This window comes from Gymnodraco acuticeps, unplaced genomic scaffold (assembly GCF_902827175.1).
Source record: "Gymnodraco acuticeps unplaced genomic scaffold, fGymAcu1.1, whole genome shotgun sequence".
Lineage (NCBI taxonomy): Eukaryota > Metazoa > Chordata > Actinopteri > Perciformes > Bathydraconidae > Gymnodraco > Gymnodraco acuticeps.
Genome location: NW_022990198.1, coordinates 1,843,860 through 1,866,980, shown reverse-complemented (window position 1 = coordinate 1,866,980; position 23,121 = coordinate 1,843,860). Strand labels below are relative to the sequence as shown.

The 23,121-nt window shown below is 39.3% G+C and overlaps 2 protein-coding genes and 1 non-coding gene across 5 annotated transcripts; 1 reads left to right on the top strand and 2 right to left on the bottom strand.

The window, feature by feature from the left end:
- Positions 1–1,737: 1,737 nt before the first annotated feature.
- trnac-gca lies at positions 1,738–1,809 on the bottom strand. Its single transcript has one exon. It is a non-coding gene; the product is annotated as a tRNA-Cys (tRNA).
- Positions 1,810–2,577: 768 nt separating this feature from the next.
- Positions 2,578–12,612, top strand: LOC117547413 (LIM and SH3 domain protein 1-like). 2 transcript variants are annotated; one of them, XM_034218162.1, is made up of 8 exons: positions 2,578–2,808; positions 4,875–4,969; positions 5,262–5,346; positions 7,797–7,904; positions 8,921–9,028; positions 10,967–11,036; positions 11,123–11,214; positions 11,875–12,612. In XM_034218162.1, the coding sequence occupies exons 1-8, from the start codon at positions 2,740–2,742 to the stop codon at positions 12,046–12,048; spliced, it is 801 nt and encodes a 266-aa protein (XP_034074053.1). In that variant the 5' UTR covers positions 2,578–2,739; the 3' UTR covers positions 12,049–12,612. The 2 variants fall into 2 exon arrangements, with proteins under 2 accessions (XP_034074053.1, XP_034074054.1); XM_034218163.1 differs by lacking the exon at positions 7,797–7,904.
- Positions 12,613–12,803: 191 nt separating this feature from the next.
- Positions 12,804–22,771, bottom strand: LOC117547412 (kelch domain-containing protein 1-like). 2 transcript variants are annotated; one of them, XM_034218161.1, is made up of 13 exons: positions 22,450–22,771; positions 21,667–21,737; positions 21,302–21,419; positions 19,294–19,406; positions 19,039–19,129; positions 18,849–18,947; positions 18,680–18,754; positions 18,042–18,100; positions 17,823–17,935; positions 17,372–17,444; positions 17,195–17,279; positions 14,721–14,800; positions 12,804–13,181 (listed from the first exon to the last, which is right to left on the bottom strand). In XM_034218161.1, the coding sequence occupies exons 1-13, from the start codon at positions 22,537–22,539 to the stop codon at positions 13,046–13,048; spliced, it is 1,203 nt and encodes a 400-aa protein (XP_034074052.1). In that variant the 5' UTR covers positions 22,540–22,771; the 3' UTR covers positions 12,804–13,045. The 2 variants fall into 2 exon arrangements, with proteins under 2 accessions (XP_034074052.1, XP_034074051.1); XM_034218160.1 differs by having other exon boundaries at positions 22,482–22,771.
- Between the last annotated feature and the right edge of the window lie 350 nt (positions 22,772–23,121).

Here is a 23,121-nt window from a genome sequence, read left to right as displayed (position 1 = left end):
TTAGGGTCCGCTTTCCAGCCAGTTTCTGTGGGGTGACGCATTCTGAGGTGAGGCAGAGCATCTGTGCCTCACCTCACCCCACAGTAACTGGCTTGAGCGCTCTCACAAAATAAGTGCCTGCGTTAAATTAGTGCCCGCGCTCCAGCCTGGCTCTAGCCAGTTACTGTGGGCTTACGTGAGGCAGAGCTCTCACCCCTCATCGCTCCCATGTAGTTGTAGCGGAGCTCGGCCAATTTGCTGATTTTGACTATAAAAAGCGATTGGAATCATACAGAAATCACACTTACAACACATATCAGTGGAGACATTTTATTATTATTATTACTATTTAGTTTTTCTTTAGTTGTTTTTCCGTTACATTGGAGTATGACAGGTGAGGCTCTGCCTCCCCTGACTGCACGTCGCTGGCAGAATCCCTCTCGCTTTCAGGTGGTTTTGATTGAGTGTCCACACGTGGACGTTTAAGGACTAAAAAATTATAAATGTTTCACTTTGCTGTTAGCAAATCATTTGGCACTCTAGCTAACTCACTCAAGTGTCACAAAGTAATTTAGCCTATGGGTAGGTCAAAAATCGAATGGGTGCTGGCCATTGGCCTAATCATATCACCTGTGTTGGCTTTATGTTTTTGGTCAAAAATGTGTTTCTTTCACATTTGCATTGATGTAATCAATAATTTTTCTAATTTAATTTAATAAAAATAATAATAATAATTTTCGAAAAGAAAAAAAATAAACATATTTCTTGGGGGTGCTTAGGGGGTGCTTTGGCAATTCTGGGGGGTGCTTCAGCACCCCCCCTAGCTCCCCCCTGAGAGATCCATACATTCATTTTGCTCTCAAAGTGCACCAGGTTGATGCATTTAATTTCAATATTTAAAAAAAAAATAGCACTTTACCTCTGCTTACACCTATATGCCATTTTATATGCTGTGAGCTGATTATCGAGCCTTCATTGTAGGAGTCGCGGGTACACTGTGTGTGCGTGTTCCACTGTAGCCCGGTACATTAATGGGAAACCCTAGTTTGTACATGTTCAATACATTTGTAACACTACACATGAACGTTTATTTTTTCGGTTAACCAACAAGAAAATCTCACTCCAAGCTGAACTCAAATGTTGACATATGTCTCCATAGTGTTTGTTTAAAGCAGAAATGTATGTTAAAATAACACTGAATTATCATGCAGACACGTTCGCTGCCTGTAATTAACATATAACGTTATATAACTAGCTTTCCAAATGAATAAAGATGACACGTTTAAAAGAGGTCTGCACCTTTAAAAAAGCTAGCTAACACTGCTGCTAACGTAAATTACTCTTAGTTCCTAACTAATTAGCATGACCCCTGCTAGCAGGCCATGGAAAATAAGTGACATTATCTTCTCAAGTGAAGAACAAACAACTAATTATACTACTTACTTAATGGTCGCAAACTTAAGCGAAGACAGTAACACGTGGGACATGTATTGGCTAATGCTAACTGAAACACTTTGTTTGCACAGACTCACACCTGAATGACAAAAGTGCAGGTGGGACGTACCATTCTGAAGAGAACGAGGTGTTAAGGCTAGCACACTGGGGAAAAAGAGGTTGAAAATGAATGATATAAAAGTAACTGAAAAAATAACCTCAACGTAACGATACATGGTGATGGAGATTCAGCAATTTTCTAAACGAAAAGTGTTTTCTTTCACAAGCACCGGGTAGTTTCAAATAAGAAACAAGTTGGAAAAGAGGGGGCACCCGGATTTGAACCGGGGACCTCTTGATCTGCAGTCAAATGCTCTACCACTGAGCTATACCCCCGATGATAATTGTATGGAAAAAACAGAATATTTAAAGATTCAAGATTACACGTTAGGTTGAAGGTGTATGATGGTTCTTTGTATATCACCACACTTAAAGAGCCATGTAGAAAGATAACCTCTATGGTTTTTAGTCATAACGTGATCTAAAATGTAAGTTCACAGTGTAAACAATATAGTGGTTGTAGTGTCTCACATTCTCCAGCAGAGGACGCCAAAACATGCTTACCCAAGTCACTAAGGCCTCTCTTGTGTTTTATTTCATTCACAGTTTGTAATGAGTTTCTGTTTTAAGATTGAAAACATAAGGTCCCGATATGTACGTATTCATAGCAGTCGTTCTTACTGTAATGTAGTTGTAATACTTTTCTCTGTTTGGGTACTATCGTTTGCTCCTTTTAAGGTTTTTTCGGATTCTCCTTATTGCATTTGAAGCTGCCTTCAGGTACTATGCAAAAACCCGTTATCCACAACTTTTAACTGTGATATAAACATTCAAATCAATAATGAAGAGTGGAGGGTACTAACATGTAATCAGTAAATATAATCCATTACATGTCAAAGTCTCGCAGTGAAACAGTAGATGTATGTGAGCATAATCAGATACTTAAAATATCAAAACGAAAAGTATTTTAATCTAGTGGATTGTCTCCTATGCGTTGTGTTGGTACTTCTTCCACAACAAGTGAAACTTCTTTTATCCGATGGTAAGTGAAGGCACCATGCAGTCTCAGTGCTTCACGTTTGACTCCTCCTCGCCTTGAGGTCGCATCGGTATATTAATTGAAATGCCTGCATGCGAAGAAGAGGACGGTTCGTGTCCCGGTTGCTCATCATAGCCTGTACTTTACTTCTGAACACTTATTTTATTACTTACTTTTTCAATTAGTATTTTTGTTTGTTTTTTGGTGTTAAGAATCCCTGCGCCATCATGAATCCGCCCTGTGGAAGATGCAATAAACCAGTTTACCCAACAGAAAAAATTAATTGCCTTGATAAGGTAAGGTGATACAAATCTAAATCAAATTCACTTACCAGATATCCCTTTTATATTACAAATTCACTAATATACGTCGAGATTATAAATCTGCAATATTGTCTGATAATAAGTTTACTATAAGTTATGTAGCAGGCAGGCAGTGATGGAAGAACGAATCTACTCAAATATTGAACTTTGAGTGATTGATTCTGGTTATTGCATTTAGATATCACGTTAATGTTGACGCTGTTAAATATGGGCTTTTTTAACAAGGAATTTCCCAGTGAATCAGTTTTATCTTTATCTTTAACAATACATAATCATTTATTTGTAGATAACATGTACTATTCATCTGAACATGTCAGATTGACTATTAGATAAAGCTGTCAGTAAATGTAGTGAGGTAAGACTCTATATTTGCCTCTGAAAAATAATGAAAACAGTAGCAGAAAATTGATACTCAAGTACATTAAACTACTTAAAATATGACTTAGGCAAGTGTACTATTGTTTTAGCATTGAAGAGCTAGCAGATATAATACAACACATGTCATTTAAACTAAAATATGTTGCACTTAATGCCATAGTATCCTCTTTTATAAGTTACCACTTTATGATTGTCTGTTTATGTGGCTGACAACACATGCACAATGACATATAGATAAACACTAATACTCAATATACATTTTTTTTTATGACAAAGACACACAAAATGGAGCGAGAGGCGGAAAACCACATCCGCTTGACCAACATTGGCCAAAAACTTCTAAAGGCTATTTAAAGAAAGAGAAAACAAGATAGTGTGTGTGTGTGGTGTGTGTGTGTGTGTGTGTGGTGTGTGTGTGTGGTGTGTGTTTGTGTGTGTGTGTGTGGTGGTGTGTGTGTGTGTGTGTGTGTGTGTGTGTGTGTGTGTGTGTGTGTGTGTGTGTGTGTGTGTGGTGTGGTGTGTGTGTGTGTGTGTGTGTGTGTGTGTGTGTGTGTGTGTGTGTGTGTGTGTGTGTGTGCTGTGTGTGTGTGTGTGTGTGTGTGTGTGTGTGTGTGTGTGTGTGTGTGTGTGTGTGTCATTGTGGCTGTTAGCTTATATGATAACCTCACTAGATAAAGAAACTCAGATCAATGTAACAGTCTGGGTTGATTTAATTGATTTAAAGACACAATGATGTATGTGCCTTCATTGAATGTAACTTGCATTAAAGCAGTTCTTACATCTCAACAAAAGATGTTATTGTATTATTGGCATTAAGTACATCATGTGAACAGGTTACTAATGGAGTTGGAGAACTCTCATCCATACCTTAATCTGGAAATTGACAGGGCCTATAGTTGCTAAAAGATAGTTTGAATATTCAAAGTGCAATTGTATGAGGTATTAATCCAGCAACCCTCCAATTTAGACAACAGACAGAAGAACCTGCAGTTAGGCAATGTATAGACAGGGCAGTGGCAAAATGTATTTAAGCACCCAAATTATTATTATTATTATTATCAGTTTAAGTGGACCCTATATTTAGAATATTTTCAGCCCAATCTGACAGGGAAGTGAAAGCGTTATCTATGCTCTCTTAAGCAACCAGACTCCATTGACTGAAACATTGGTTTTAGACCACAGGACACAGGTGTTTTTGGTATAATAACACTGACTAACCAATTCAGGCAATGGGAGACCAGACACGCCCATGTTCTTCGAAGTCAAATTAACCTTTTTGTGAATTGAGTCTGGTTGCTTTGAAGAGAGCACAGATAGAACACAAGTCTTAAATCTTATCTAATGTTACTCATTGAACCCTAATTAAAAGAATTAAACTTATTATTTGAATATCATCTAAAAACAATAACCATTCTTATCTTGTCTTTTCTCACAGTAACATCTCTTATTATTTGCACTTGTTTAGCAAAGAAGAGAATCAGCTGTGCTCTCATGTAGAGCAGTAAAGGAATGTTCCCACTCTGTCAGTGAACGTTACATTAATGTCCTCCTTTTTTCTTTCTTTTTTCCTGACTTAAAGTGCTTGCATTTGAACAATCAGCAAGACTTTTAAATATTTTACACTTTGTCTCTGACTCTTCGCTCTCTTTTTCTCCATCAAGTATTGGCACAAAGGTTGTTTCAGCTGCGAGGTCTGCAAGATGGCCCTGAGCATGACGACCTACAAAGGCTTTGAGAAGAAACCTTACTGCAGTATGTGAGTGTTAACACCACACTGATTATCCTGCTTAAAACAGTTCAGAAAACCCAGAACATCTCATTATGGAACAAGCTGTAATAATCTGCACTGAACACGAATTCCACCAGCCTGGCTGTGTGCTCATTAAAAATTCTAATCATTAAAGTTTCTAATCTGAAATTCTGTATCGGGGCACTTACAAATTATATTTTTCAGGAAAGATTGCATTACAGTTGTCTTTTTTGGATTCATTTTGGTTGTTTAGTTCTGAATATAAATTCTAAAATGTTTTACTCTTTCGTTATTTCAGGCATTACCCCAAAACCTCCTTCACCATTGTGGCCGACACTCCAGAGAATCTGCGTCTCAAGCAACAGAGCATGCTCAACAGCCAGGTGAGACACCCGTGGATCAATGTCTGTCTCTGCGTTCTTTCTAAAATACCCTTCCTAATCTAGTTGCAGTCATCCTGACTCGGAATGTCTTTCCCTCTCTATCCGTCTCCTCCAATCAGCTCTCTGTCCGTCTCACAGCAGGAGACGAGGACGCACCTCTCAGCACAAATGGATTCCTTTAATTGAATCAAATGAGCCCTTTGACTGAAATGCTTGATTTCAATGTAAAAGTCTGGGATTTAACCTGAACAAAAATCTGAGCTTTGTATATTGTTTTTTCTTAAGGTCCCCTATTATACTGTTTTTCATCGATATATTATAGGTCTCAGATATATACAAAACATGTCTCTTAAGTGGTTGGCTCGAAATACCAAACAGATCATGCATTGCAGCATCCCATGATCCCCTCTGTTTCAGCCCTGTTTCCAAAGTGCTGATTGTCTGTCTGTTACTTTAGATGAAAAATAAGGAGCCCCTCCCCACGCCCCTCTGAGAGATATTTGGTTAAAAAGAACACAATGGTGCTCTAGGAGGAGATTCGGGTGATAAGGTGGGGGGGGGGGGTTACCTTGGTTGGTGATTGGCTAATGGTTACACAAGCCAAAAAATCGTTGTGACATCATAAAGTGGCCAAAATCTGATCAGCTCATTTTCAGACAGGTTTTTATATAAATGGATCAGAACAAAAAGTGAGCGAATATTTGTATCTGAAACTTTCAGAATCTCTTTACACAGAGGGGACACATGTTGATGTATGAAAGACATGAAAAAGTGGATTTTGCATAATAGGAGACATTTAAGTGATCAGAAACATCGACTGTAGCATATTTAAAAAATCACTTCCATCTCTTTTTCCTTTTGGTCTCTCTTGTGGCCTTGGCTCAACTTGGCCTTCATCGCACTTAATCTTTAATCTGATCACACTGTCCAAGCCAGCATTAAGCCCTGCAAGTCACACAAAATTAAAGAGATTCCTTTACAGTTTGGATCTTACTTTAGGGATTGTGTTGTTACTTCACAGTTTAAATTCAAAACTTTTCTTCCCCTGCAAGCGTTTTCCATGAATTGAATTTATCAGTTCGTACTATCAATGTGGAATATTTACAAGGAGGTTATGTTTTCAGAATGGTTTGTTGCTTTGCCTGTCAGCAGGATTTCTGAAAATAACCGACCGATTTAGACGAAACTTGGTGGAAGGATGACGCACGGGCCGAGGAGGAACCAAAACACTCAAACATCTTCACTCTTTGAATGCCCTTCTGGTTTTGCTTTGTTAAACTAAAATCTGATTGCTTAATAAGTACAGCCCTTTGTATCTGTTGACATTTCCACAGTAGTCCCATATGTGCCACATGGCGTAGTATTGGTGCCCCTATTTTTTTACTTCTAAAGATACTTCTAGAGATCTCACTCATTTGTTTAAACTAGGTTAATCTACTCTAGCATCTTGCTGAGAGACTTAATGGACTGCTATGACCTGCAAGGCGAGGGTTAAACCAATCCATCAAAGTACCCAGCCAATAGATTGTATTGTTTCTCTGCATCGCACTTTCTCTTAAAAATCCATCCCAATGTCCTTGTTTTCGTGTCAACGTGAACCAAGAAAACAAACCACACATGTTAAACATTAGCACAAACGTTTGATGGGAGCCACAAACCCCTCTTTGCAGGGAAAACTACAGCTACTTTAGGCTCTTTACTTATGTGAATTTAAAGTATTTAAGGAACCAAATGATTTTTCAGAATATAACAAGTGTCTGAAACAAGCACCTGATGTTACCACACAGATTAGCTCCATGTTTGGTAAAAAAACATTTTAAACTATCATGTAACATATATTATTATTATGCAACAGGATGCTTAGGATAACATTGTGATCACATTCACACCAACAGCGGTTTCCTTCTCTCTCTCTCTCTCTCTCTCTCTCTTTATATCTTATGCCTCTATCGTCTCTCTCTCTCTCTCTCTCTCTCTCTCTCATCTATCTCTCCTCTCTCTCTCTCTCTCTCTCCTCTCTCTCTCTCTCTCTCTCTCCTCACTTTCTGCTCCTCTCGCCTCATTCTCATCCAACCCAGCTCATTGTTTATAACCCTAAAAGTTCTCGGCAGTTAAGCTCTCTTTCTAAGACAGCATATTCCTCATAGCAAGAACATGACCTCACCAACTATGTGTGTATGTGTTTTTGGTCTCAGATTACTTTAAAGTAAACATTTTGGATTTGTTTTAAGTTGCAAGTGTTTCCCCGGCCGCCTAACGTACAACGAAATGTTACAAATAGCCCTAAGTGTGTGTTTTATGTTTATTTGTGAATCACATGTAGCATAATTATGCGTGCTACCACAGGATATCTAATCCATTTTCTGTTATTTTCAAAAGCAACCCTCTTTGGGCTGAGAAGCGAACCTCAGGGGAATCATTTCAAAGACTGATGCATAACAAATTTGCAGGCGCTCTATAAGGAGGACTTTGAAAAGAACAAGGGCAAAGGTTTCAGCGTGGTAGCCGACACTCCGGAGATGCAGAGAGTGAAGAAGACTCAAGACCAGATCAGTCACGTACGTCCGGTTCGCCTCAAGAACTGAAGAGCATCAAATAATATAATAACACTAAATCTTCGCAATAAGTCCGTCGTAGTTTTAGATGTAACGTCCTTTCAACCACTAACTATGTTTGTCTGCATGAACTTCAAATAAATGTCCCTTTTTAGTGATTGTTTAATACATTTTTTATCCAATGCTGCATTCAGGTTATATTGCATTTATCATTGCTGACAAAATAAATATCAGCAACAAGTGCAGTTGTTTCTAATCCGCATGTAAGACCTGCACACACTAACATGCACCCTGTGAGAAGTAGGCTTCAAGTTCAGTACACTTTAACACAAATTAAGGGGTCATAGGCAAAAAGTCAGTGAGTGTTACATACAGTTCCACCAATATAATTGTATGAGCATTGAAGAAACAGCGAGATGTCTTTCAACTTGTACCAATACACCATGAATGCAGCTCAAAACTCCATGTGGACAAAAATATGCATGAATTGAAAATATAACAGATATAATGAAACATTTCACTCCAAATAAGTAGTTTGTGACTTTCGCTGTCTTGCCAAGTGTGAGACGAGAAGATTGATACCACTCTCGTGTTGGTTGGTTAAATATGAAGCCAATTCCCAGCAGACTGGTAGCTTAGCTTAGAAACAGGGTGAAAACAGATAGCCTGGCTCTGACCAAAGGTAAAATATGGGGTTTATGTAATTAATTAAGTTACTGGGGATTATGTGTCAAGACTATTTATTGGCCGTGACTTCGGAAGACTACGGATTAAACAAACAAGATCTAATGTGTTTGTGAGCGAGTTTAAGAAGTGCTGATAGGCAGATGTTATTACCTGTGGACAGTGCCTGGCTATTTAGAGTCTTTATGCTAAGCTAAGCTAACAAGCTTCTGGTTGTAGCTTCATATTTCCAATAAGGACAAGAGAAGTATAAATCTTCACCTCTAACTCCCAGCAAGAAAGCAAATAGGATTATTCCTCTTCTAAAATAAGATTGATTTTACTGTACATTTCAGGCTCTTTACAAGGAGGACTTTGAAAAGAACAAGGGGAAAGGTTTCAGCGTGGTGGTCGACACTCCGGAGATGCAGAGACTGAAGAAGACGCAAGATCAGATCAGTAACGTAAGAAAGTACTGTTGGGCAGCCATTTTGTTTGACATTATGACTATACAGTTTCCTGTTTGAGAGATGGCCTAAATAACCACTGGAGAATGACGTATCCAGCCCAAGGACGTCATTTCAAGTCCACTTTGAAGCTGAGGTAGTGGTTGCTATAGGGAAACTTAACATTTGCATGAGCACTGAAGAAATAAGCCAATTTAAGAGGCAAACTGGGGAAATTGCAGATGTTTGATGATTCAGAGGTCTGGAACCTTTTCTTTGGTAGAGAATAGGGAAATCTGTGGGAAACAATTATGTTGATTATCTGAAGTAACTAGGACATTGTGTATAGAAAAGGCAAACTTAATTTCATTTTTGTTTTTGTAATTTGGGTAATCTACTTTTGATGGTTATTCCTTTTCACTCAAAGATATATCATTATAATAATTTAATGAAGAAACTAATCTATTTATAGGTAGGGTTTTATACCTTAAGAGACAAAAAAAACAAGGATGGTCAGATGCAAGAAACAAGTTGAGCAATTTCCCATAAGACACAACAGGAAAACATCCTGGTCCAATAACAAGATAGTAGATAGGAGATTTGTGGACTGGTACTTAAAACCACTTTGATACACTGGCAGAGAATAACAAACTGCAGCAGGCAGCAGTGAGGGATCCTGCAGAGACACATTTCAGGCATTTCTCCTCGGCCACTGAGGAGCAGCTGCCCTATATGGTCAAAGTCTCTCAGCTGTGAACACACGCTCACGCACACACACACACACACACACACACATATACACACATATACACACACTCATGCATACCACACTTAAACCAACACACACACTTTCTCTTTTTTGTCTCATGAGAGTTGTGGTTGCAGAAAGGAATGAAGGGAGATAAGCTGCATGTGAAAAAGACAAAATCGAGTAACTTATTTTTCCACTGGGAGCTTCCTTCTTTCCTCACTCTTTTTCCTCTGTTTCCTCCCAAACTCCCTCTTTTCTTCCTAATTTCCATTTTCTTTCCTTCCTTCCTTCCTCTGTTCATTCCTTCTCTCATTCTTACCTTTCCTCCTCCTTTCTGTCTTTCCTTTTTTAGTTTTCCGTCATTATGTCCTTTTATCTCCTGTTCTTTCTTTTAATCGTCCCCCCTCTTTTTTCAAGTCTCTCACTCTCCTCCAGTCTTTTCCCATCAGATCTATGTCTGTTTCTCTTCCTGAGGTCTATTGAGGACACACAGTAAGTGTCCTCTTCCAGCCTCTAAAAGCTGGAACTGCATTTGATTAATTTCATAGAGGATGTGGGATTATCCCTATCTCTCTGTCCCCTGGTGGACTCACTGGAAGTTGCATTAAGCGTCTCAACACTAGAGTTTCTCTTCAGTGAGATGTGGAACATTATAATGGAGTCACAACCCTTTCTATTTATTTTCATCTTTGAATACTCACTTTTGTGTAATTTAAAATGGTGATCTCACATATCCAAAGTTTCTTCTGCTATAATTCCATAAGAAGACAAAGCCCGCATTAAGCAGCAAATAGAAAATGTTAGTAGAAGCTCAGAAAATTAAAATTAGCCAATAGTTCTTGACAACATTCTTCTCTAATCAATCACTCTGCATATAGGTAGTTGTTAATAAGCTAACTTAATTTGTATATGAATGTTCAAAAGTAGATATGTAAGGCTGGAGATATGTAACATAGGTTTTTGAGTTTCACATTTCTTGTTTTGTTTTTTAAGTGCTTTAAAATGAGAATATAAAATGCACCAAATCTAAAAACATAAAACACACAGGCTTAAAGGTTTCTCAAAACGGTTGCCTCTGCAGCAGAGATAAACCCCTCTTCCTCTCTCAGCACCTCCTAACATGGTGAGCTCCCTCTCACAGCGACGTTGGGTCAGCAGTCAGATTGATGTGGCTTTAACATGTGTGTTGCTTCCTGTGTGTGCAGATAAAGTACCATGAAGACTTTGAGAAGAGCAGGATTCGAAGTGACGCACCTCCTCCTGAGAATAGACAAGGTAGGAAACATCCTTACACCTTCTGACACACTTATTCAAATCACCAAATATAATCATATATTTTTGTATTCACTTTGTGTGTGTAGACTATGAGGAACAACCCAGCAACCCTGAGAGATTCAGTCAGCCGCCAGTCGGACAAACGTGTCCTGCTGCGGTAGCACCACCTAGTGGAGGGGTAAGGCTAATACATAAACATACACTCAAAAGCCAAAAGTATAATGGACACCTGACATTTATTATGTAACTGTTGAACATACAATTGCAAATCAATGGATCTTAATGTGCTGTGGGAGCATCAGAGATCCAACACTGATGTCTGGGGATCAGTTTTGGCTCACAGACTGTATTCCTGTTCATATTTAAAGTGTTGGATATGGTTGAGGTCAGGGCTCTCTTCTTCCACACCAAACTGGATACAATTATTTTGATGGAACTGGCTTTGTGCACGGTGGTCATTACAAGTAACTATTGCTAGCCTTGATCTACAAAATGTCACTTAAGAGACATGAAAAACCATTTAGTCAAAATAACCACAAAGAAACTGAAAAAATACTTCAGAGACACTGAAAACTACGAGGAGATGCAAAAAAGCTGCAAAGAAACCCACAACAAAGACATTCAAAATAGCTCTAGACTCAAAACAACTAGAAAGAGATGCAAAACAGATATAAAGAGACCCACAACTTTGAGTGTCAGCAACCTGCCAGTGTAGTTGTGTTGATAATTTTTGTATTACAGTATACAAGTGTGTGTTTAGGACGATTCATTGCAAATCACCCTGTTTGGAGTCTTTATGTCATATGTCAGTGCAGCTGTGTTTGATCCCTCTCCACAGAAACGTTACCAGGCTGTGTACAGCTACACAGCAGCAGATGCAGATGAAGTTTCTCTGCAGGAAGGCGATCTGATCTTAAACGTGGAGCAGATAGACGAAGGGTGGATGTTCGGGTGCAACCAGCGCACGGGGCAGCGCGGCATGCTTCCTGCTAACTACGTCCGACCCGTGTAAAGCTACCAGACACCCCTTCAGCATGAGATGCCCCTTGTTTCTGCTGTGACCATCAACTATCAGGCCTAAACTCAAAATCAACTCGTAGAAATGAAAAAAAAGAATCAATCTCAACTCTCCTTTTTTCAATTGGAGGTTAAAAAGTGATGGTAGTGTCCGATGGGTTCTCAAAAAATTTGATTAGTTGGAATGACATTTCCCTTTAGGGAAAACGGTGATAGTAAAGTTTGATGTATCTGTAACTGAAACTCACGGAAGAGTAAGGGGGAAAATATTCACAAATGAAAAGAAACATTGGTAAATAAAGCTAACGATAAAACAAAAAAAAAAGCATTTTCTTCTTAGGAAACATTTACCTTTTTATGTATGTGTCCTTCAGCTTTAAAGTTTAAATGCATTCAAAGTGTCAAGTCATGAAATGTTCTGCATTTGAATAACTCATTCCATTATCTTCTAAAACACATTTAGAGAAAGAATATCGTCATCATTTAGGCCGATTTGTATTGAAAGTTAAATACATAATTTGCAATCCTTTTTTAAAGAATAAAGAATAGTTTTGCGGCATTATTTTGTTATACTGCACACATCGTAGGTCTACTACATTGTTTGGTGGGACTGTGGAAGTACTCAGTGTGGGAACATTGTTAGGATTAGAGTACTTCATTCACAATTTTACATAAGTTCAAATACTAAGGTGAAGTCCTAAAGTAGATTACTTTCTTTTTACTCTTAACCACTGACAGTGAAAACCACAATAATATATAAAGTCCTTTATTCAAAAACAGATTGAACATTATTAAACACTGTAATAGAGTAAAATGATACCAAATCTTAACTGGTTGTTTAAAAATAAGGCAAAAAAACAAACGATGCGTCTTAAGTTAAAAACAATAGCACTTTTTTTGGTTAAATCATTAAACACAAATATTCCCAACACACAAAGAAGAACATTTCTGTTTTAGTAATTGACAGTTCAATTTTTTTTTAAACGACGTCTTCAAGCTGTTTGAACGGGTTTCGTAGAGGAGAAAAAGGCGACTCGCTTGTCAATTTTGTTCTGTAGCTTTGATGGCAGCCAGGTCAGCTGCTCCTCAAAAACCTCAGAGTTTTCTGCTATTAGGTCCTCACACAATCTACAGAGGAAAGACAAACAGACCGTTTAGATTCTGAAAAGACTTTTGTCTCGTTAGATAACAAATAACTGTAGCTCTGCTCCGGCAAGAACTGATGTGTTTTACTTTTAACATTTGCTTCTTTATGGGTGCAGGGGGAGATGCTGCAAGCTCACCTGCAGGAATACAGGCGCTAGTGTGGGAAAGTCACCACAGACACCCGATACCACAATATAGGCACATGAACTCATTTGGCAAGGTCTAAATGTGACGTTCATTTAAAAATGTAAAAGTTCTGCAATTCAAATGGGCCAAGTTTACCAAAGTGGCCAACTTGTACCCCTGTATGCAATGACAATAGTGTATTCTATCATACAATCACACCAACAGAGGGAGCCAACAACCAACCAACATTGGGGTCACAGTAGCAAAAATGAATCACAATTTAATAAAAAGGATGCTGTTGCCAGAAAGACGCACATAACATCGGTTAAATTAGTTTCTTGTTGGTTTGCAAGCGAAACAGAAAAACCTTCCCGATATTCATGAAACTTGGTAGCAGCATGGCCCAAGGGAGAAGCCATAACATTTGAGCAGATGTGAATCACTTGATTGATACAGGCATCACTGTACACTTGTAAAAGTCCTTGGTGGAGGACATCACTGTGTTTTAGTTTTAGAGGTGGATCTAGGTAGCTGAAGTTTATCTTGTTAGGTTCTAGCTCAACATAAGATATCTTGTATAAACCTCTACCCATGTGTTTTCTTTCTAAAAACACCGTTCTGGTTCGGTAAAGAGAGCATTTTGCTATAGCTCATCATCCACAAAACCTGAAAGTACAAAAGTTATTGCCTTACAGGTTTAACATTTTTACCTAAAAAATTGCAGCAGAACTGCAACGAGAGGAAGTTTTATGTCATAACAACGGAATATCTGTATCTATATTAGTTTTGGACTGACAAAAAAAAAAATACATCATTTTGGATTTACAATAGGGCAATAAACCATGAGGATTCAGAACAAAAAAAACACTTTGTGACATTTCTTGGACCAAACCATTAATCTAAAATGATCGGTAGATTTATCAAAAATAAAATATCAGTTAGACGTTTTTTTTTATATGATCCAAAAATCACATACGTCACTGGCTGGTCAGAATGAGAACTTTCATAATCCTCAAATGCTTTGAAGGTTGAATGAATACAATTCAACTTCACCAACTTATCTCGATTGATTCATTTTAATCCTTCACAATAAACATGGCACAGACTAACCATACATAATAACAATGCTCATTAGCATAACACCGTGTCCTGCACACAGGACATGTAAAATGCATTTATACTCTATAAATAGCTGTGAGTGTTTAAAGGGTCTCTGTGGACTTTGTTAAAACTGCTTAATCATGTGTGAACGGGACGACGTGCAAACACATGCTGCCAATGTACATAACGAGTGGTGGGAACAAGAGGGGCATGTGACTAACCACCAACACATCAGACAGTGAGCAATGATACGAAATATTAACTCAGACATTTTACGTGGAAGGTTGCACAAACCTGAAGAGGGAGCACGGCTGGGTCTGAAACATGAACACGTCTCTGCACTGGTTTTGTGATGGAGCCCTCAGAACAGCCACCTGACATATACAGAGGTTTGACACAACAACAACAGCACATGAGGATGATGACAGATTAATTACTGGAATTATTCTTTCTATTTTAAAATATTTAAAGCCTCTTCAGAGAAATAGTGGAAAAAAGCAGCAGAATATGAATGAAACTAGTTATTGGTGTCTGGTATTTTATTACAGAGTTCTTAATATAGTTCGCTATCTGTGTACTTTTTTAAAAAAAATTGTTTTATTACATTACATTGCATTTAGCTGACGCTTTTATCCAAAGCGACTTACAATAAGTACATTCGACCAGGAAGACACAACCTTGAAGAAAACAGAATCATAGAAGTACATCAGGTTTCATAGAGCCAAACATTTCAAGTGCTACTCAACTGGCTTTAGATAAGCCAGTCCTTTATTAGTATACTAAGTGCTTTGTTATAGTTCTATCGCTCGAAGTGGAGTCGAAAGAGATGAGTTTTCAGTCTGCGCCGGAAGATGTGCAAGCTATCTGCTGTCCTGATGTCAATGGGGAGCTCATTCCACCATCTTGGAGCCAGGATAGCAAACCCACTTGTTTTTGCCGATGGGAACTTGGGTCCCCCTCGCAGCGAGGGCGCAACGAGTCGTTTGGCTGATGCAGAGCGTAGTGCACGCGCTGGGGTGTACGGTTTAACCATGTCCTGGATGTACGAAGGGCCAGATCCATTCGCAGCATGGTAAGCAAGTACCAGTGTCTTGAAGTGGATTCTAGCAGTTACCGGAAGCTAGTGAAGGGAGCGGAGGAGCGGAGTGGTGTGGGAAAATGTAGGAAGGTTGAAGACCAGACGAGCCGCTGCATTCTGGATGAGCTGCAGAGGTCGGATGGCACATGCAGGTAGACCAGCCAGGAGGGAGTTGCAGTAGTCTAGGCGTGAGATGACGAGAGCCTGGACCAGAACCTGCGTCGCTTTCTGTGTCAGCTGGGGACGCATCTTCCTGATGTTGTAAAGCGTGTATCTGCAGCAACGGGTTGTAGCAGCAATGTTTGCAGTGAAGGACAGTTTGTTATCTAGGATCACACCCAGATTCCTTGCAGTCTGAGTCGGGGAAACAACTGAGGTGCCGATGTTAATTGTTAGGTCAAGAGTGGGACAATCTTTTCCCGGGAAGGAAGAGCAGCTCAGTCTTGTCAAGGTTGAGCTTGAGGTGATGAGCAGACATCCACTGAGAGATGTCAGCTAGACAAGCAGAGATGCGTGCGACGACCTGGGTCTCTGAGCGGGGAAAGGACATAATTAAATTGGGTGTCGTCAGCGTAGCAGTGGTAAGAAAAACCATGCGGGCTAATGACTGATCCGAGCGAGTTTGTGTACAGGGAGAAGAGGAGGGGACCAAGAACAGAGCCCTGAGGGACCCCTGTAGTTAATTGACAAGGGTCGGACTCAGACCCTCTCCAAGTCACCCTGTAGGTACGGTCTTTCAGATATGAGGTGAGGAGGGAAAGTGCAGAGCCTGAAACTCCAAGTTTTTGGTGAGTGCGAAGGAGGATCTGATGATTCACCGTGTCGAATGCAGCAGACAGGTCCAATAGGATGATGACAGAGGAGAGGGATGCAGTTTTGGCAGTGTGCAGTTCCTCCGTGACAGCAATGAGAGCAGTTTCTGTGGAGTGACCTGCCTTGAAACCAGACTGGTGCGGATCCAGAAGGTTGTTCTCATGGATGCATTTTATATTTTATGTATGCACCATGACATCAAGTCAAATTCCTCGTACGTGTGAACCTACCTGGCAATAAACCCGCTTCTGATTCTGGTGGTGATGGCAGTAGGCCCACCAGTTTGGCACAAACAAAGAATATGTGTACAACTATAAAATAGATATGCACAAATGTTTGTATGGCTATTGTTGTTCCCAGAGGATTTACATGATCCCTTGACTGTTCTACTAGTGCCATCTTTAAGTCAGATTTTACTTAATCAATACTCTACAAACTCCCATCAGTCTCATTTGTTCCTTTGTATTTTTGCACTAATATGCAAATGATAGCACGCTATCAAACTAAAGTAAACATGTATCTGCTGATCATGCACGTTAGCAGTCTTGTTTTACTGTACCTCTGAATAGTAATAAAACACACATTTCTTTAGGGTTCTCTTTCAGTTGGCTTCATGTGACATTATTACCACGTAGTATTTGTGCAACTTAAACTTTTTTATGCAACACTTCTTAATCACTGAGCTATATGTGGTGTACTTAACAAATGACATAGGTTGGAACATTAGAGGGCTTTTAAAAAAGGCAAATGCTGTTATTTCATTACTGATGAAACTCCTGAGGGGATCTGTGAACTTGAAGCGTTCCGTTAAGATATGCTAACTTCTACCCCAAAAAGGTAGATGCATTTTTTATTGAAAGTGAAACACAAGACATACCGAGTCCATGAGGAGGCACATGTTGCTGCTTCCTCCGAACACGACAACATCGCTGTCCCTCCCCAGGCACGCCGAGTGACACACTCTGGGGAACAGGAGGGTGAATACAGAAAAAAATCACACCGTTTTTTGAAAACACTATGCTACACTTAAAGCTGACATGACAGAAGGAACTACCTGGGCTTGTCCTTGTGTTGGTGCGTCATTTTTTCCCATTCTTTCTTCTGTGTGTTTAACTGCCAGACATCATCTAGCAGAGAGGTTAGTGAAAATGGCCAGAGACCGATGAGTTAAGACCATAATAAAAAATGAAGAAACAAAGTTTTTATAGTTTCAATGCCAGGACCTCTGAACAACTTTCCAATAAGAAATATTTACTTCAAAGTGCCAAACAACCACAAAAGAACTACAACCACACACAAAATGACCACAAAGAGCTGCAAAACAATGTTTCTGCTCTATTTTCTGTCCTTTGTAGTAATTTTGTATTTAGGTCATTTTAAGATTAGTTGTTTTGCATGTCTTAATGCTGACCCATCATCGTCTATGAGGCAGAGAAGACTTGGAGCATACAGAGATTAACACAGAAGCCTTTTAAATCGATACTTATTCTGTGGCCGACACTTACTAAGAGTGTTTCCGTCTATGCCGAGACCGCCGTAAATGAAGAGCGTGTGATCTGATGTTGGTGTCATGGTGAGCATGGAGCGGCCCAGAGGTGAGCAGGATGGGGAGAAGTCACTGGTGGGGGGGGGAGCAAAAGCGGTCAGTATATCAATTTAAAGTAGTGTTCACTATAATAAAAGGTTATAACTACAGTACGTGTGAAAGATTGATGACGTTTTACAATTGAGTCCAGGTCCAGGTGTCCAGGTCTAAGCAGAACATGTCCAACTCAAGCGTTTCCTGCAAACACAAACGTGTTTGTAATTTGACAGAGTTTACTCATCATAACCATATTAGTATGTACAGTCAAAAGGACACTTCCTATTTACATGGTCAGAAAGTGTGCAGACACCAGGACGAGGATGTCACTATATTTTTTCTCCTCATAAACTGCAGCTAACAACCGTATCACCGTGCAGAGGGAATAGTGCACTGTATTTGAAAAGAGGCTTGGGACAACGCAAAACGTAAAACACTTCTTACAAACTCCTAGGTTGAGCTGTAACGCTAGCTGGCCTAGTGCGATGACAGCTCCCTCCTGCACAGGGATATGCTTGGCAGGTGTAGTGCGGTAGAAAGAAAATAGTTCCTGATTTCTGGGAAAGTAAAAATATATTTTCAAAATGTTATTGCAGAGTGCCATCAAGTTCCATTATCATGAAGAGAAGGCAGACATCACTACTGCTGATATCTCCAACACACAAAAACAATCTAAATAGGGAAATAAACCTAATAAGTAAAAGAAAAAATAAGTATTTTCAATTTGTGGTGAACTGTCCCTTTAACTACAGTGTATACAAGTTGGTAAAGCAAACTCACCACGCCACCAGAGATGTAACCTTTGTTTCCTATAAGGGCACTTGCATGGCAGCCTCTGGGCGCAGGGGCAGGACCCTGGACAAACAAATAAAACGCAGATAAAAACACAAATAAATACTACAGCCCTCTCTGTTAACTACAGGCTTACATGAAATCATGTTGCACTCACCCGAGTCTCTGGCGTACTCCACATGGCCGTATGTGGTTCATAAACACTGACTTCATTGTTCCAGCCCCAGTACCTGAATAAAACGTCTCCAATGGTTGCCTGAAAAATACAAGATTGGAATATGATGAGTGCCAAACAAGCAATATGCTAAAGTAAGCATACAGTAAGCTGCATGGTTGTTATCATTTACCCAGGACATCTCATCCACGACAAAGCTTGCTGATGTTGTGTTCTGTACCTGTCCTATCGTCTTACACCCATATCCACCAAAGTAGATTAATCTGAGCCAAGAAAAAAAAAGGAACACGTCACATGTTGTACGAAAACTGATAGTATTTTGTAGAAAAAACATAGAAATCCACTTTTTCATTTTAAAACCTCCTAAATATATATCATTTACAGCTAATCTTGGTGTGCTGCCGTGTTATTTCACACACACACTGACCTGTCTCTATGAACCCAGCAGGAGTGTTTGTTTCGAGGTGAGGGCGTCGTTCCCTTTGTGTCGGTCACTTTCTTCCACGTGCAGCTCTGCTCTGTGAGATCAACGCTGAACATCTACAAACAGGAGAGTACAATTCATTGGAATCAAGAAGCTGCCATCTTTATCATGGAGTGAGATTTATAGTTTGAGATATCTTTCATTGCTGCTTAGGATGTGCATCAGTAAAAACACTTGATTCTGTCTACTATTCATCTCAAGGTTTTTTTTTGTGTTATCATTTTAAAAGCCTTTTTGATTGCCTCTGTGTAATGCTAAGCCTGTCAGACAGCCATCAGATCCGATAACAAATGGATAAACTGCATTTTTCTTGTGAACACACCCTGGGCTTGGCATGATGTACAAGACAAACTTCATATCTGGCATTCAAAACAAGTTTTAAAAATGTAATGTCCCTGGACGAGCCCTGTGGTGCTCCTCAGCTAGCTTTTTAAATATCTTTAAAGTCCCCCAAAATAAAATGGGTGAGGCCGCTTTTATCCACTACGCTCCCAAACTGTGGAACACGCTACCAGGAAATATCTGAGAGGCCAACTCAGTGGACATTTTTAAACGACTGTTAAAGACACATTTTTCCAATTAGCGACACCCCACTTTTTATATGGTCTTTTATTCTTTGGTTATTTTTATATTGTTTATCAGGTTTTGACTTTTAACATTTATTTGACCATTTTATTAGCAAGATTCCCTTTTAAAAAGTTGATGTTTTAGGCATTTGTTAATTATTTCATTTGTATTATTAGTGTCTTTTATCTTATTTATTGATTTCCTTTATTTTACCGAAAGGGATCACCATTTCATTGTGTTTTATTTTTGTATTATCATACCGTTTACTGCCGTGTCTCAAATTGTTGAACTGCTACATAATCTTTTTTTATTTTGTTTTGTTTTTTGCTGCATGTAAAACTCTGGTTGTGTTTTATATCGTGATGTGAGCCTTGTCAAAGCACTTTGAGCTGCACCTGATGCACAGTGCTATACAAATAAAGCTTATTATTATAATACATTCTATAAATTTTTTAATTGTTCCAAGTTTAGATCTAACAGACAATGCCTTACAAAAGATCTGGGTTAAAGCAAAAATGTTGCACAGCTAACAGAGCTCAGAGCTTTTTATAAGTCTGTTTATTTGTTCAAATTGTTGCCTTTGTTACATTTCTTTGAATCCAAAACTTGCAAGTTTTTTTGGAAGTACATTCCCTTCATCCGGTTAATCTCTGATCTCTTGTAAAAAGAGACGATGTACCCTAAAAAAGAAAGTATGTATACTTAAGAGGACATTTCAGTAATACCAAAAGGTACCCCAAAAAAGATTTTGATACAAAACTGAAAAGAAGGACAACTTCATAATTATTTGACACATGATGGCAGGAAAAATAAACTTAAATGTAAAGCATATGCAGCATCTTGTTCAAGGAATAATGTACAGAAGGAATTTTAAGTCATCAAGTGAAGTGAAAGACACTTTTAAAAAGGGGCCATATTATGCTCATTTTCTGGTTCATTTTTGTGTCTCTACTGGGACATGTCTCCATGCTTTAATGTTCAAAAAGCTCTTAATTGTTCTCATACTGCCTGAGCTGCACCTCTTTTCACCCTCCGTCTGAAACCAGAGCGCAGTCTGCTCTGATTGGTCAGCTGGCCGGCTCTTGGGATTGGTCAACTGCTAAAAAATGTGAGGGCTAACTAATAAAAGCACAAGTGATACATAGTGACATCACCATGTCAGAAGCAAACAAAGTAGTTGATTGTATGTGACCGTTTTTTTGTATTGTTTTTTTGTTGTTCTTCTTGGTAAGGTCACTCTTAACCTCTCAATGAGATTTGTTGTACCTGGTTAAAAATAGGTGCTCAGCTCAATGACTGCAGTTTAAGGACAATACACAAGGGCCACAAACTGCTTCCGCTGCTTTTACAAACAACACGCTTGTTGGTAGTCAAGGCAACTCACCTGGTTTGTGTATCCAACAGGGTCGCATCCTGCAAAGATGTAGAGTGTGCCGTTCAGATAAGAGCCACAGGATCCGGATAAATCTGGTGGTTTGTCACCGTTGATATCCCTCGTCTCCCTGGGACACAAAAAAGGAAAAAGTTGGTAAGAAACAGATGAAATGTGACCTCAACCCTTGTGCTTGGTTTGCACTATAGTTGGCTTTTTAATCTGGGATTTATTCAACAAATTCTCCCTTTAACTGCACCCTTTTGCACAGTCCCTGTATCTTGTTTTCAACATTTCACATGGTCGAGGCCGAAATCCACAGCTTTAAATGTCAAGGCGACACAGTGTTCATATCAGCTGATTAAACTACATCTTACCAGGTCCCACTGTACAAATCACAGAGCCATATCTCATCACTGGGCAACACAATGTCCTCTCCACCAACTACCTGAGAGGAAGAGGAGGAGATACAGTCAAAGTATGAACACATCTTGTACCTGTACTCTTATCTGAGGAATAAAGCCACAAAAATGCAGATTTTAGATGTGGGAGTGGTTAAAAGCATCAAAACAAGTAAATGACTTGTGCGGTTTAGTAGATAAATGTTGTACTCTTATAGCAACAATGAGGATGCAACAAGATACACACTGGAGAAATGCTTTCTTTGTTGGAACACGTTTTGCTATGTGGTTATAAAGTTGCTTTTGAGAGCTCTCAACTTCTGATTTCTGTAAACAAGTGTACACTCAGTATCCAGTTTATGTAGGTAATCCAAAGCGAATGCAGCAGTCATGATATAAATCCTCCTGTCATGATGTGTAGTTACAATAACACTATTAAATAAAAAAAGTTGTTAATTCAACTGTATTGTCAATTTGAAGTCAGGTGTTGTTTTCCCCCATAGACATATCAATAAGGATGGCCAAATGATAGAAAAGAAACATATTGTGAAGCAAAACCACAAAATACATCTGCCTAAAAACTCCTGTTCAAACCAGTTTGAAGAACACCTGAGGCTAAAGGTCACGATCAATCACAGTTTTCAATTATTCTTGGTAAAGTGGTAAAATGTCATTATGTCAGCATGCTACTTTACACAACAACCAGAACATTAAAGTAACCATTGGACACATGGATACTTTAAAAAAAGGCAGATTTACCTGCACAGGTACAACTAGCCTGTGTTTATCACCTTGTAGCCTCCCCACACATACAGCGTGTTGTCCTCTATGAACGCCGTGTGACTGCATCTCTCCAGCCCGCACTCCGCGGCGCTCCTCTCCACAGCAGCAGCAGCAGCATCCATCCCCGCAGCTCCGGTTCTCCCGACGCAGCCCTCAGATAAAAACAAGTACAATTGGCACCGGAGAGAGGGAATGTTGTGGGGGCTCAGAGAACAGGGATCTGCTGCTCCAGGCTACGCAGAGAAAAGCCGACTGGATTGCTGCGTTCACGGAACGTGTTTTACAGGCTTTGCTGTCGTCACTTACTCCTCCCATTATCAGGATCCCTGTTGTTCTGCAACGGTGCGTTTATATATACAGTCTATGGTTTAAAGTCACCTTTTAGGGTTGCACACATCTTTAGGAACTCGGGGTACCCTTCAATTACTATTTTAAGTGTTTCCATTGCTTTATAATTTAGTTAATGTACATTTTGATCACTTTTAGGTCACACTTTCTGCAGTTTACATCAAAAATAAAACTGAGAAATGTCCATGTTGACTCCCTTATCGCAGGTGTGAGTGATTGCGTTAATAATGTAATGTAAGGATTTGCTCGTGCATGTTGGCCTAATGCCAGAAGGCAATCATTAAGTAATTAGCAGCACCT